The sequence below is a fragment of the Culex quinquefasciatus genome, chromosome 1, assembly GCF_015732765.1.
Source record: "Culex quinquefasciatus strain JHB chromosome 1, VPISU_Cqui_1.0_pri_paternal, whole genome shotgun sequence".
NCBI lineage: Eukaryota > Metazoa > Arthropoda > Insecta > Diptera > Culicidae > Culex > Culex quinquefasciatus.
Window position 1 is genome coordinate 28,203,094 of NC_051861.1, and position 15,442 is coordinate 28,218,535.

Here is a 15,442-nt window from a genome sequence, read left to right on the forward strand (position 1 = left end):
TGAGATTTAAGATGAGAGTCTTAGAAACTTTTAAAATATTGGTAATTCCTTGATCATTTGATACAAAAAACCAGTGTTGGTATTATCGCGCTCTCGCGAGAAAATTTTCTCTCTCTCGAGTTCTCGCCGCGAGTCTCGAGCTGCCGAGAGAAACTCACCGATTGCCCGTGCTCTCCTCCGCTCGCGAACGGGCTTTCTCGCGAGCCAGAATTGCCCGTTCGCGAGAAGTTGAACGTGTTAGAAACGAACAAAAAACAACACAGCGATTGAAGTTACACCTCTATACCATCGCCTGGTTCGTATTCATAAGCCTGATAAACAAATTGCTAGCTTGGGACGAACGGCTAGCACGAGGCGAGAGCGAGAACGCGAACGAAAATGCGAGCGCGAGCGAGAAGAGAAAAGAACCTACAAGTTCTCTCCCTCGTTCGCGAGCGAGAAATGCTTTCCTTCTTCTCGCTCGAATTCCAACAATGCAAAAAACTAAAACAATCATTTCAAACTAATGAAAAGTATTTCTCCTAAAGCCTGCAACAGTAGTTTGCAGCTAAATTTCGAGTATTAAACATGTTTTGTATCTATGCAACTGGTTAATGTTTGATTAAGGAAATATGATATTTATTCATAATAATCTTGTAATACTCTATCAATCTCAAACCTGTAAAAATTTCGGTTGTAGCAGCTAATTCCAAGATGAATCAGAGCAGACCGGTGTTATTTGTACACAACAATAATGTAATAATCTATTTGTTCTTGTGAAAATGATATTTTAATGCGGTTTTATGATTTTAATTTCTGAATAAATCCCATGTATTAAAAAATTCGGTTAAAACTTCATTTTCAAAATGTTAAGCGGTATACAACCTTCTACAAAGTTGTTTATTGTCTTATCTTTGCACATTTTGATGAGTAAATGATACATGAAACACATTATTTGACAAGTTTCCTGGACTGTTATTCAAAAGTTTCCAATGAATGATTAGGGATTTTAGAACAAATTAATTAAAATTGAGATATCTCAGAAATTTCCCGATGAAACATTTCGCTCTCAGAAGCATTGGAAAGCTGAGAAAATTTCCTATAAGATACTTTTGAAAGTAACGATGACTATTTTTTCTCCTTAAAGTTGCCCAGAAAATACGCCGTGTAGCATTCTATATAAACAAATGCAAGTTGAACCAGGTTGAAAAAATGCATTGTTTACAGAGAAATTCAAATTTTAAGACAAAAAATTGTGGTGCTCCGGAGTAACCATGGGCATGAGAGGGTTAAAAATAAAACATTGAAATTTATTGAAACTGATTCTTGGTTTCGTATGTAAAATACAAAATCAAAATGAAAATACTGTCTGAACTCAGATGCAAGTTTTGATGTTTTATGTTTTGCAAGGATGTGATATTGCACTTTGCTACGCACACCAACACAAACGGTTTCTTCGAAGCAATCATTAATTAAAAATACGTTTTTCTTTATTATTCATTTTTTGATTCAGTAAAAAATAGATAAAAAATTAAACTACAATATAGGAATACAAGAGTTTTCTTCTCTACGTTGAACTACTTCTGTGTTTTTTTTTACTTATTTTCACTTGTTCTTGTTTTATTCTCTTTTTATTCGCTCATTTAAAAACTACTCAAAGACTTACTTGTTTTTTTTGTTCACTATTTCTCCTTCTGCTTATTTTTTTCGTGACATTTTTTTATTCTGATTTTACTGTTTGTTTGTTATGCTGATTCTAAAAAATCGTACTACATTTTCGCTACCAAAATGGTACAAAAACATTTTTCTCTCATATTTCTTTTGTTATTAAATTTATTATTAGCATTGTTTATTTGTTTGTTTTTTTTCGATAAAAAAATAAAGTAACAGTGTAACAAGGTATGTGTGTGAGCTCAGAACGATAAAGACATTTTTAATAAATTTGGCTAAGAAATTAAGGATTCAGTGGTAGCGGTAAGAAGCCTAAATCAGGTTTTATTAACGGTAAGTCTGTTTACTATAAAAATAGACGCTCATTTCGCTATATAACGGAGAAAAAAGTTCTAGAAAAAAGGTGATTATAAACGAGTTGGTTTTGCATACTTTTTTTTGTATAATTAACTAGAAGACGTTAGCGCTTATATTTGTGTAGGTGTGATTTCGTGTAACCTGTTTATACTAATACTATTCAGATTGATAACGACGGTAACAACGTCAACAAAGATGTTTTCTCCTTCTGGAAACAAAAAAAACATGTTTGTAACGCACGGTGTTTCATTATTTTGTGTGGATAAGAAGTAGCTTGTTTGTTTTTTTTTCTTTCTAAAATATGGAACGAAATTCACCGCTTGAAAAATATAAACAACTTTGAACAAAACTACGAGACGAGAAAGTCTGCATACTTTTTACCCTTTGTTTAATTTAGCGATAATCAATACGTAGGCTTAACTGTGGAACCCGAGGTTGGGGGTTGAAAAGATGGTTTTTAGGCTAAAACAAAAATCAAACAGAACATATTTGAGAGAGCCGAGAGAGGGGCTGCTTATCATGACTGCTCTCTCCCACTCTCACGGCCGCGTTTTGTCTCTTAGATGTTTGGTTTTCTTCTTTCATTTGTGTTGTTTACTTTTATTCAAATGTTTAATGGTATAATATATACTTTTCTTATATAATTTTAAATTTTTTGGTAATATTTTCTGTCTCAAAAATTAGTTTTCTTTTTTTACGACTTTTGCTTGTTTTCATTTCTGATTAAAAAATTTCAGCTACGAGTATAAAAAACATTCCATTCACCTAAAGTTCTTTACTTTACTTTGTTTTTGCTTATTACTTGTTTAAATATTTTTTCGTCAATATTTTTTTATTACTTTTTCTGTGAAAAAATTGTTCTAAAATTATAATAAAAAACTACTAAAAAGTATCTTGTTTCCATAATTTTAATTATATGTACTTATTAGTTATATGCTATATTCTCTCTCTCTTTCTCTCTCTCTCTCATGTTCCTCGTTTGAAATTATTTATGTTTTTCTTGCTTAACCTTCTTCCTTTCTTGACACTTTGCGCCCAGTCGCGTCGAGTAAACGAAAGCACGTGCCAAATTGATTTTTAGCCAAAGTTTTTTTTTGTTGTTTTGCTTTTTCGCCGTTTCACAATAAAAAAGTGCCGTTTTTTTTCGAAACGCAAAATTCCGGAAGCTTAAATGGTCCATTATCTGTGTTTTTTTTGCTTTACTTCTCGCTTCGGTCTCAAATTTTGCTGGTTTTTTTTATCAGTGTTTTTTTTGTTGTTGTTTCGTGTCTGTCCGTTGGCAAAGGTTTTCTTGTTTTTTTTTTTTTTTGCTAATGTTGTATTTTAAATTTAAACAGAGTAAATCGTACTCTGCTGCAAAGAGGGGATAGAGAGATTCTACACTTGTATTTTTTGGTGGATTTTTGTTTTGTTTAATATTCATTTTCATGTTTGCAACGGCACGCACGAGGGTGCCTTTTCTGCCTGTGTGGTTGTTTTAATACCTTGAAATTTCAAACAGCTATTCCTTTTTGCTTGATTTTTATTTCAGTTTACATTGAGAATCGATATTGCAGATTTGTTTTTCTTTCTTTTGTTGTAATATTTATTCGTATTCTTTTCTTAGATTTTTTCTTCATTCTTACCTAGCTGCCGATATGAGATGCGTAGCTGATTTTTGTTTACTTTCTTTGCTTTCAGAACATTCTTTTAACTATTTTTTTAAGTGTTCGTTTTTTGTTATTAGATAACTGCGGTTATACAAAAAATAGAGAAACAATAGCAATCGGTAAACATCGAACGTCTCTGATTTTTTGGTTGATTTTTGTTTTGCATTTCGTTCGTTTAGTTTCAAGCTGATAATGGCTTTTTCAATGGTTAATCGTGTACAAAGATGAGGGTGGGAAGAATGTATTTGTCAGTTTATTATTTTTTAGGGTTTCGTTAACAATACACATACATTTGTGGTTTTCTTTTTTTTTTAATACAAAATCACACTTTTTTTTTACATGGATAGTAATTTTCTGACATGATTATTGATCATAGCAATCAAAGAATTTAAGCGAAAAAATATAAATAATGGCAACACTGCAAAATCATAAAATTAAAAAAAAATGAGTTTCATTGAAAATTACAAACCCTAATGCAGTGAAGCAGACCATTTTTCAAATATTAGATACCAAAATTTCGAGGTTCGTAGACATGTTTTGAACTTTTTATTCCATGTTCATCATAATTAGAGACAAAAAGACAAAAAAATGTCTCTGAAAAAATACTTTGAATTTGTCAAAAGCGCACCAACTCAGGAACGATTTTTGACAGCTTTCTTACGACTCAATTTTGTCTGAATTTTACTCAAGTTTGGGGTTCATTCATTGGAAGTTCTAAAAACTTCACTGATTTTTTTTAAAGTGAGATTGTTTAACGTCATTTACACAGAAAACTATACACTCAACCCCCTGTGGTTGGTCACTTTTTCGTTTGACACTTTTTAGTTTGTACCCCGTTCGTTGGTCAGTTAACCAAAAAAGTGACGAACTGTCACTTTTTACACGGCGCTCACGCACAATATCAAAACAAACGTTTGGTAGTGTGTGTCAACTCCGTGTAAATGGGGTGTCAAACTAGAAAGTTACCCCGTTCGTTTGACAACAGTTGGTGTCAAACCATCGGGGTTTAGGTGTACTCTCAATGAAGAAATCAACCATTTCTGAATTATTTCTAGACGAACTTAACGTACTCAAAAATGAATTTTAACAGTTTTCTATTGTTGAATGAATTTCACTCTGATTTAAGTATTAGAACTTTGGGTGAAAGTTTGGCAGATTTTAGCAAAAATAAAAATAAATACCCAGTGTGAGTTGACTGTGTTAAAAAGCTCACAAAACTCGATCCTGTGTAATTTTGGGTTTGATAAAATCAGAATGAAAATAACTCAGCGATAATCTTTTTCGGTTGAGCGATTTTGATACCACTTTTTTGTTGTTGCAAAAACTAAGTTCAATTTTTCATGTAAGTTGGATATCAGAAAAATAACATATTCAAAAATAAAAGATCTGGCTTTGCGTTATTTGTTTTCCTTATGTTTCCAATATTTTTCTTTTCACTATCTTGTATTTTGTGTTTTGTTTTAGTACCTTTATTTAGATGTTTTTCTGTTCAAATTTGATCGAGTTACAAAAGTTTGGAAAGTTGTCTTTCAACTATCAGAAATTTAAGTTACATGTTTGGCTGTCCAAACGTCTATTGTGAAATTGTTTTAAAACCGTTCTTAATTTCGCTAAATTTGCTTAAACAATTGTTTCCTAGAAAAGGGCAGTTCAGGGGTGGGGGAAGGGCTATCGAAATTTCGCTATAAAAGTTTGCTGTTAAAATTTGGCGTTAAAAATATAGAAAAACCAAGCTACTTGCTTCTTTTTCTGGAGTGATCAACACTTTTGGATATGAACGAAAGTCTGTAACGAGCTGCTAAACATTTTTTTCGTTTTTTTAAGTTGTCAAGTTATACTGATTTGATTTGGTTTGGTGATTTCCGTGTGTCATTTCGTTCAATTAACTACGCTAGATATTCTTGTCTTTTGCTCACTTACTAGTAGTTAAGAAGTACAAAAACGATGTTTTATTTTCTTAGATACTATTATGACACGACGACTTTTCGCCGATATCGTTATATAGTTAATATTTTGAATGTAATATTTTTTCTATTACTTCTTGTCAGCATGGGTATTTCTCTCCATTTGCAGTTTATTTTGTTGTATTTTTGTCTCGTTTTAATTTACTACGATAGCTTTTACATACAAATAGTAGAAAAAAGAGTGTAAAACTGTAACCGCTACACACATTCGTTACTGGTTTGTTTTTACCCTAAACTGTGTTTATTTTACGCTCCTTTTTCACACAACTGCGCTGCCATTTTTCCGTTTTTTTTTCACAAACAAGAATCAACACGCGAAACTTAACGAAACTTTAACGACGCTGTCAAGATCTTCAACGCGCGCGTGTGTGTGTGTGTGTGCCTTTTCCTTGTCCCGTATAAAAATATAATTCTTCGCCCCACATAGAAAAATGGGCGGAAAACGGCCAAAAAGCGGGGACGTTTTGCCTGAAAGCGGGCCCGATTTTCAGCACGCTTTTTCCCCTCGTTGTGGCCCATTGCGTGCCAGAATGCAACATTTAGGCGGGCGTTACGCATTTTGACCAAGCTGTTACGCCCGTCTGTGGCACGCTTCTGGGCACATTTTGACCACGATAACGGGCAAAAAAACGATGGCGGAACGGGGCGCATTTTGGGGGGTGCTTCTTCTTCTTTAGTATTTCCGGATTCAGTTTAGAGCGGTTAGGGTGATCAATACAAATAGGGTGACAAAAAAACAAAACAGATTAAAATGTTTATTCAAAGAGTTCTTAAAATTACAATAAAAGCCGCTTAACCTATTTAAAACTAGCTTATAAAAATAAAAGCAGAACTAATATGTTAAAATAAATTTAAACTGGTCCTATTGGTTAATATAACTGAATTTGATAAAATTATTTCACTTAACTAACAAAAATAGTTTAAATAACTTTAAATAAGTACTAATTATTTAAATTTAGTTGAAGTTAGTTAAATTTTGTTTAATTGAGGTAAATTAAGATTGATTGAGTTAAATGTCAAGTTTAGTTTAATGTAGTTAAAAACAGTTGAATTAAGTATATTTCAGTTATGTTTAGTTTAATTAAGTTGAATTGAAGTAAATTGATGTGAATTAAGTAAAATTTAGTTAAATTTGATTAAATTTAGTTAAACTTATTGGAATTTAGTTAAATTTAGTTACATGAATGATTCAGTTAAATTTAGATAAATTTATTTGAATTCATATAAATTAAGTTTACCGTCAGTGGGGGTGACATTGGGTCTGGGGGGTGAGATTGGGTCAAAGTGATTTTTTACGGATTTTACCATTTCTCAGATTCTTTTCAATGAAACTGAATTCTGTTAAAAGGGTTGTGTAGGGGACATCTTAAGATGACTTCGCTGAAAAAAATTCGTTCCTAGAACATATCCTGTTATTTTGGCAGATGTCTAAAGTTGGGGTACGTTTTGGCCAAAATGACCTCTCGAAAAATCATTTTTCTAATATTTTTGTTAGAATTGCTCGAAAACTACCCAAGTGTTTGAAAATCTCCACTTCAAACATTGTAGCGTGTCAATACGATTCCCTCGAACATGAAACGCTGTTGGATGACTTGTTTTTACCATATCTTTGTATTTCAGCATCATTTTAGTTTCATTTGACCCAATGTCACCCCTCTAAGGGGTGAGATTGGGTCAATTTTCAAACAATTGGCATTTAAGGTAGTGTTCATCAAAATCGACCATATTTTGGGAAAATGTTAGTAAACTATCTAAGAACAAATCTACGTTAAAAGATTTTCGATGTTATTTAAATTGTTTTTGTTATTAAGAAATTTCGAGAGGTGTTTCGTTTTTTGACCCATAGTCACCCCCACTGACGGTACTCAAGTTAAATGAAGTTAAATTCAGTTAGATAAAGTGAAGATGAAGATGAATTTAGTTAATTTAATTAAAATTGAGTTAAAATCAGTTGATTTAAGTTAAATTTAGAAAAAAATAATTAAATTTATTAAAATTTAGTTATGTTATGTTTAAAATCAGTCAAACGTAGTTAAATTTAGTTTAATTAAGTTAAATTTAATTTAATTTAGTTAAATTTAATTAAATTCAGATAATTTTAGCTAAGTTTTGTAAATTTTGGTTAAATTTAGATAATTTTAGATAAGTTTAGTTAAAGTAAACTAATTTTAGTTGGATTCAGTTAAACCAAGACAAATATAGATAAATGTGTTAAATCTGTCATAATATAGTTAGATAAGGTTAAATTAAGTTCAATTTAGTTAAATTTATTTAAATTTAGTTAAATATAATAAAACATAGTTAAATTAATTCAAATTTAGTTAATTTAAGTTAAATTTAGTTAAATTCAGTAAAATTCACTAAAATTTACTAAAATTTACTAAAATTTACTAAAATTTACTAAAATTTAGAAAATTTTTGTTAAATTTAGTTCAATAGTTCAGTTTAGTTAAATTTTCTTATATTAAATTAAATAGAGTTTGTTAAGATCAGTTAAAAAAAACAGTTAAACTTAGATAAATTTAGTAAAAATTAGATAAATTAAGTAAAATTTGGCTAAATTAAGTTAAATGTTGTTAAATTTAGTTCAATAAAGTTGAATTCAGTAAAATTTGGTTAAATAAAACAAAATTAAGTTAAATTTAGTTCAAATAAGGTCAATTGAGCAAAATTTAGTTAAACTTAGATAAATTTAGTAAAATTTAGATAAATTAAGTAAAATTTGGCTAAATTAAGTAAAATGTTGTTAAATTTAGTTCAATAAAGTTGAATTCAGTAAAATTTAGTCAAATAAAACAAAATAAAGTTAAATTTAGTTACAATAAGTTAAATTCGGCAAAATTTAGTTAAATTAAGTTAAACCTAGTGAAATTTAGTTAAATTATGTTAAATTTAGTAAAATTTAGTTAAACTTAGTTAATATCAGTTACATTTCGCTAATTTTTAAAAATTTAGCTTAGTTCAGTTAAATTAAGTTAGAATCAGTTGACTTTAAATTTAGTTAAATTCAGTTAAACTTAGTAAAATTTAGATAAATTAAGTCAAATTTCACCAAATTAAATTAAATAAAGTTAAATTGGGTTTGCTAAGTATAGTCAAATATAGTGAATTTAGTTCAATTAAGTAAAAATAAGTAAATATTTAACAAAATTAATTTAAACTAGTTTCAATTTAGTTAAAGTTAGTTTAACTTGGTAAAATTTAGTTAAATTTAGAAAAATGAACAAGCTGAATTCTACTAAATTTAGTTAAATTTAATTGAAAATGGCTAAATTAAGCGAAATGTAGATAAATGAAATTAAATTTAGTTAAATCAGTAAAATTTAGTTGAACAAAGTAAAATGTAGTGGAATTAAGTTGAATTAAGTGAAATTAAGTTAAATTGAGTAAATTTTAGTAGAATTTAGCCTAATTTAGTAAAATTAAGTTGAATAAAGATAAATTAGGTAAAATTAAGCAAAATTATGGTAAATTTTGTCAATTTACTTTTATTTATGCATGATTCATAGAAATTTAGTAAAATTCAGTTAAATAATAAAAATTTAGTAACAAATACATAAATTTATATAAAGTTAGAAAAAATGCATAATTTTGTAAAATTAAGTTAATTTGATGTCAATTTAGTTAATTGATTCAAATTTAGTTGTTTGTTTTGATTTAGTTCATTTTTTTTTATTAAGTTTAATTTATTTCAATTTTGTTGGATACAATTAACTTTAGTGATTTGATTTTCGTTATTTTTAGTACTAAGATTTTGTTGACATTAAGTGAAATTTATTTAAATTTAATTACCTTTAGTTAGTGTTAGTTAAATTTAAAAATTAATGATTAAAATTTTAAACAATTGATTTTATTTCAGTTAAATTTGTTGAATTTAGTTTCATTAAGATAAATATAGCAAAATGCAGTTAAATTTTATATATTTAATTACATTTAGTAAAATAAAGTTAAATTTGGTTAAATTTGTTAATTTTACTTAAATTTAGATAACATTAGTTACATTTAGTTAAATTTAGTCAAATTTGGCTAAATTTTGTGAAGTTTAGTTGAGTTAAATTAAATTTAGTTAAATTATGTGAAACCAAATGTGAAACTAAGTAAAAATAGGTTAAATTAAGTTAAATCAACATAAATTAAGAAAAATCTAGATAAAATAAAAAAAATCTGATGATTTTTTTTTAATTTTGTTGAATTTAGTCAAGTTTGGCAAAAAATTGTAAAATTTAGTTAAGTTATAGAAATAAGTTAAATTAAGATAAAATAAGTTAGATTTAATTTAATTAATTTGCATTAAGTTAAATTAAGTTGAGTTGAGTTTAAATTAAGTTTCTTTTCTAAAAATTATATAAAATTAAGTTAAAGTAGGTTAGATTACGTTAAATTTAGTTAAATTACGTAGAATTCCAACAATTCCACAGACAGTAGATTTTTTCAAAATTTAGGTTAATTTAGTTATGTGAAGTTTAATTGAGTTAATCAAAAATTAAATTAAGTTAAACTCTGTTTAATTTAGTTAAATTGAGTTAAATTAAGTTAAATAAAAAAAAAGTTCAGTTACATTTTGTAAAATTTAAATGAATTCAGTTTAATAAAGTTAGATTGATGGTTAAATTAAGTTGTTTTATTTTACAATTGCCTACATTTTGTTTTAATTAATGTTTAATTTAGTTATTTTTTTATAATTCGGCTAAATTTAATAAAATTCTGTAACATTTGATTAAATTTAGGTAAATTACGTTAAATTTACTTAACTTTTGTTGATTTAATTAAATATTGTTAAAATTTTATATAAATTTTGCTAAATCAGTCAAATTTACTAATACTAAATTAGGTAAAATTAAGATAATAAATTAAAATCAAGTGAAATTAAGTAGAACTAAGTTAATTTAAATAAAATTAAGTAGAATTTAGTAAAGTTAATTAAAATTAAGTTAAATTAAGGCAAATTATGAAAAATCAAGATAAATTCAATTTAATTCAGAAGAATTAAGCTAAATTTAGTTTAAGTTTAGTAAGAATCAGTTTAATTAAGATACATTAAGTTATATTTAGCTAAGTTGAGTAAAATTTACTAACATTTAACCGATTTTTTAAATAAATTCAAATTTATATAAATTAGGTTAAATTTATTAGAATTAATATAAATCAAGCTTAATAAGTTAATATTGTTAAATTTAGTCAAGATTGCCTGAGTTTAGTAAAATTTAGCTAAGTTTGAAAAACCGTTGAATCAAGTTAAATTAGGATTAATTTAAATTAAGTTGTTAAATTAAGTTGATTCAAATTGAACAAGGTTAGATTAAATTGAGTTTAATAAGGTTAGATTACGCCAAATTTTAATTTTATTTAAATTTGATTTAATTCAGTTAAATAAAGTTTGACTAATTTTTATTAAGTTAAATTTCATAACAAAAATTAAATTGAGTTACATTAATTTCAATTTGACTAATTTCAGTTAAATTTAGTTTTTTTTAATTTAGTTAAAATTATTGAAATTTGGTTAAATTTTAGTTAAATTCAGTAAAATTTGCTTTAATTTTGTTAAATTAGTGAAATTTTGTTCAATTTTGTGAATTTCAGTTAAATTTGGTTATATTTAGTTAAATTAAGTTTAATTAGGCTAGGTAATTAGGTTAAGTTAAAATTCAGTTTAACTAAGTTAAATGAAATTAAATTGCGATAAATTGAAATTAAATTAAATTAAATTCAGTTAAATATTGTACCATTAAAATGAATTTAGTCAAATTAATGTAGATCAATGATTAAATAAAGTTGAATTTGTGTTACATTTGGATACACTTTGTTAAAATAATGGTTAATTTAGTTTTTTTTTTTAAATTGGCCTTATTTTGGTTAAGTTTGGTTAAATTTAGCTAGGTAAATAATCTTAATTTTTTTAAATTTAATGAAATATTGTAAAATTTAGCAAAATGTAGTAAAATTAAGTTGATCTAAGTTAAATTTTGCTAAACTAAGCAGAGTTCAGTAAAGTTATGAAAATTTAAGTTAAATTTAGATAAATTATAGTTGAAAATGAATATGAATTTGGTAAATTAGTTAAATTTACTAAAATTTGGTAATTTTGATTAAATGGTATCAAATTTGGGTTAATTTGCTGCAGCTGGTATCGCTCGTTCACTGCTTCAGCTTCTGGTAGGTCTTCATGGTCATGGTCGCCTCGTACTCGTGGAACTTCCAATGGGTCGCTCGTCTTCCGGTAACTCACCGAAATCTACGCGACATAATGCACCGGTTATCATCGTCGATTTGTACTTGTCGCTTGTTCCTCATTTCACTTTTCACTTAAGGCTGCTCGTACGACTGTCGAATTCCCCCGGAACATGTAATCGGCCTTAGCTCCGGATATCGGAGCGATCATTGCGGACGTTGACATTCGCTTGGCCGGTGAAACTCGTCCCGAATAACAACTTCGCAACTACGATTGCGGCTGGTGCTTCGAGCGGAAAAGTAGAAGGTTCGCGACAGGACGCTTTCTTTTTGAACTCGGCACGGCAACACCCCCAGGGGGGTCGAGAGGATACTGTTGTAGGACACACTCGATTCACTTTGTTGGGATGCACTTGTGGTCGCGGACGCGGTGGCAAGAGCAGAATGATGACGGATTGCATGTTTTCGTGTTCTTAGATGGGCATCGGCCGGGTCGTAGTTCGATACTACTGGTGAAGCTGGTCGGAAGTGGGAAACGGTTGGCAGCTGGTCGAGGTTGACGGGTCGCTGAAATAAGTGAAATAAATAGTTAGGTTAGGTTTAATTAGAAAAACCTGTAACTCACCATCGCCTCCGCTGGGTGCTTCTCTGGTCGTCCCTCAATCTCCTGCACCAGATCCAGCGGCGTCTCCGATTCCCAGCGTAACCCGCTTCCCCGGGACGAAATTTATCTTCCTAGTCACTTTTTTTAGCTGTGAAACTTCCCGCTACCTTTCGCTTCCTCACCCGGCCTTCTGTGTACAATTCCTGCTCCACCTGGTCCTGGTCCAGAGAATAAAACGGCGGCGGTAACCACTGGATGCTCGGTCAGAGAGAATTACCTTTCGACCGGAACGAGGTTTAACCATTCACGTGAGACCGATTTTTTGACGCCGGTTGAATGTTGGACTTGCGCCGGGCCGCGCGGCTCTTGGGCACGGGTTCTCTTTGCGTTTGGCAACTTCTGTTTCGGGGAAACACGGAAGGTGGATTTCGGAACGCGTTCGGGAACTCGGCTATGGCCGGTTTGCCGAGAATGATTTTCCACGTTTGATCGGGGAGGACTTTAAAATTTTTGCGCACCAACAAATCAAACAAAAACAAGTGCAAAATGCATTTATTTGACAGCCGCTGGTCGCGTGCTGGTCGCGAATGTGTGCATGCGCGCGGGCAAAATGATATGTTGGTGTGCGTGTGCAAACAAAATATTTTTTTCAGGATTGAGTCTAAACTAAAGGCGTCTTAACTGGCACTGGCGATGCCCGATAATCGCCCGCTCCCCCCCCAAAAGTTAGAGTGGGGCGTAGCACTTTTCACTTCCTTCAACATTCCTCAAAATTTGCCATATTCTTTCGAGTTTGTCTGTGTGTGTTTTTCTCTCAGGTACGAAAGCACTGATGCTCTTTGACGTGCCTTGTGTGTGTGTGTGTGCTTGATGAATGGTTTCGCTTCCCAAGATAACATTTCCAGCCGCCATTTTGATCGAAGTTGGCGGCCATTTTCCTTGTTTTTTTTTTGTTTTACCCTACGTACGGTGAAACGGTTTAAAAATTCTGTCAAGAAGTTAGCTTTTGCTACAACTCAAAAACAGTTTAAAAATAGCACTAAAAATTCAATTTATCTACGTTGATTTTGTGTGTGTGTGTGTTGAGTTGTTTTTACCCACTTCTGCTTCTGAATTTGTACTAGACGTACTGGATTACTATACTTTTCGCATTGCTATTGTTTTTTTTCTTATTAGAGATTTTTGTATTGATTTATTTAAACTGCACGCGCGACGATCGCGTTACTCCAAGTTTTTTTTTCTTTATCAGTTGTGTGTGAGTGTGTTGGTATGGAAACTGTTTCTTTGTCTTCCATTTTGTTTATTCGATGATGGTTTGTTAAAAATATAGACTTTTGTTTACTTTGCACGTATGAAATAGCTACTCGATGAACACATATCCAAAAATGGTTTGTTTTCTTTTTGTCAAGAGAAATTTCCTAACGTTTTTTATGGAAAAATATTGATCTATTTGTTTTGTATTTGTTCTTTTTCGTTAGAATTCTTCCTTCTCTCTCTATCTCTCAATCCAGTGTTTCACACGGAGAAAAAAGAGTTTCTAAAATCGTGAAAACCCGTTCATGAAATTGGGAACCACGAACAAAGTGTTCAAATTCCATGGGTGTTTACGATTTTGGGAACTCTTTTTTCTCCGTGCAGTAGGGTCACCTTTGCCGAGTCGAAACGAGCCAATAAATTGATAGAAAAATTAGATATTCTGCTTCTGCTGCGAAACCTTGAAACGTGTGTTTAATTCTTTTAGTATTTTTTCCGATTCAGTTTATGCTTTTTGTATTTGCTTTTTAGAAGATTCAGTTACTCACGTTTGTGTGCGTGGTCAATTGATATAATCCGCCGTCAACAAAGATGATGGTGGTCACGTGGAAGATTTTCTACTTTTTCTTTTGTTTTTTTTTTTCGTTAGAAACAATCGTTTACAATGAGCAACTCGAGTACAAAAATATACACTTTTTTATTACGATATTGTTTCTACTAAAAAAATTGCCTCTTTGCTTTTCGAAATCATTGCCAAGCCCTCTAGCAGGGCTTGCTTCCAACCATTCCTTCAGTGTGTGTGAGTGTGTTATTTGTAATTTTTATGTGAAAAAGGCTACTGTAAACTTTTGTTCGCTAATTGGAAGATTACTGTTGCAAAATGGTTCCATTTGTCGTGACTTACTTTGTTCCACACTGACGGTCGATCGTCGGTTACATTTCACATACGTTTTTGGTTTTGTGAAACAGAAGAGATTTTTATTGTAGGAATAAATGAAACTTTCCAATGTTGTGAGTTTGTGATCATGATTTTATCATCGATGTTGAAATTGATAACGCGTTTTATCGTCAATATCTCACTGAAATGAAACTTTTAATAAGAATTACTTGAACAAAACTCTCTAAAACTTTTATAACTTTTACTTAATTCATGATTTTTGATTAATGTTATTTAAAATTCTTGTTACAAAACACTAAAAAATCCACAAACATTGCGAACTTCAACTCGTCAAACCGGCCTGGGAAATTCTATATTTTGTTCAAAACGATCAAAGCTAGCCGAGGTTTCTCGCTTATTTTCGTTGCTGTCACTCGCAATTTTGAAGGGTGAATGAACAGTCTGGTGGAAAATGCGTCTGCAAAAAAAAAAAATCGATGTGATCGTGTTGTATCTTGTCGCACGTCGCTTTATGACGTTCCGGGAAAACGCGTTTCAATGCTTGATCTTGGATAAACAAAAACTTAAGCTCGCAATGTAAACAATAACAAACACGTTAATTTTGGCTGACCCTGTCCCAAAGTTTGTTCTGAATTTGGTCCAGTCGGAGTCCCGAGTTATAATTAAAAAATGTTAGCAGTCGTTGGGCATGAACGTGTGTCAAACTGCTTCTCACAACATTCCCTTTGGCCAGTTGTCGCACTTGCAGCAATTTTTAGGGTGTGTTTAGATAGCACGATCAGATCGAAACTTCGTTCATATGACAACAATGCACGATGAGTTTTTTTTCCGGTTTTTGTTGAATATCTCAGGATTGAAATCGAATTTTGAAGATATGTGAAAGTCAAGAGTCAAATTC

At 30.5% G+C, this 15,442-nt stretch overlaps 1 protein-coding gene across 1 annotated transcript; it reads right to left on the reverse strand.

Moving 5' to 3' along the window:
* Positions 1-11,706: 11,706 nt before the first annotated feature.
* LOC119767087 lies at positions 11,707-12,428 on the reverse strand. Its single transcript, XM_038254642.1, has 2 exons — positions 12,414-12,428; positions 11,707-12,355 (listed from the first exon to the last, which is right to left on the reverse strand). The coding sequence occupies exons 1-2, from the start codon at positions 12,414-12,416 to the stop codon at positions 11,996-11,998; spliced, it is 363 nt and encodes a 120-aa protein (XP_038110570.1). The 5' UTR covers positions 12,417-12,428; the 3' UTR covers positions 11,707-11,995.
* Between the last annotated feature and the right edge of the window lie 3,014 nt (positions 12,429-15,442).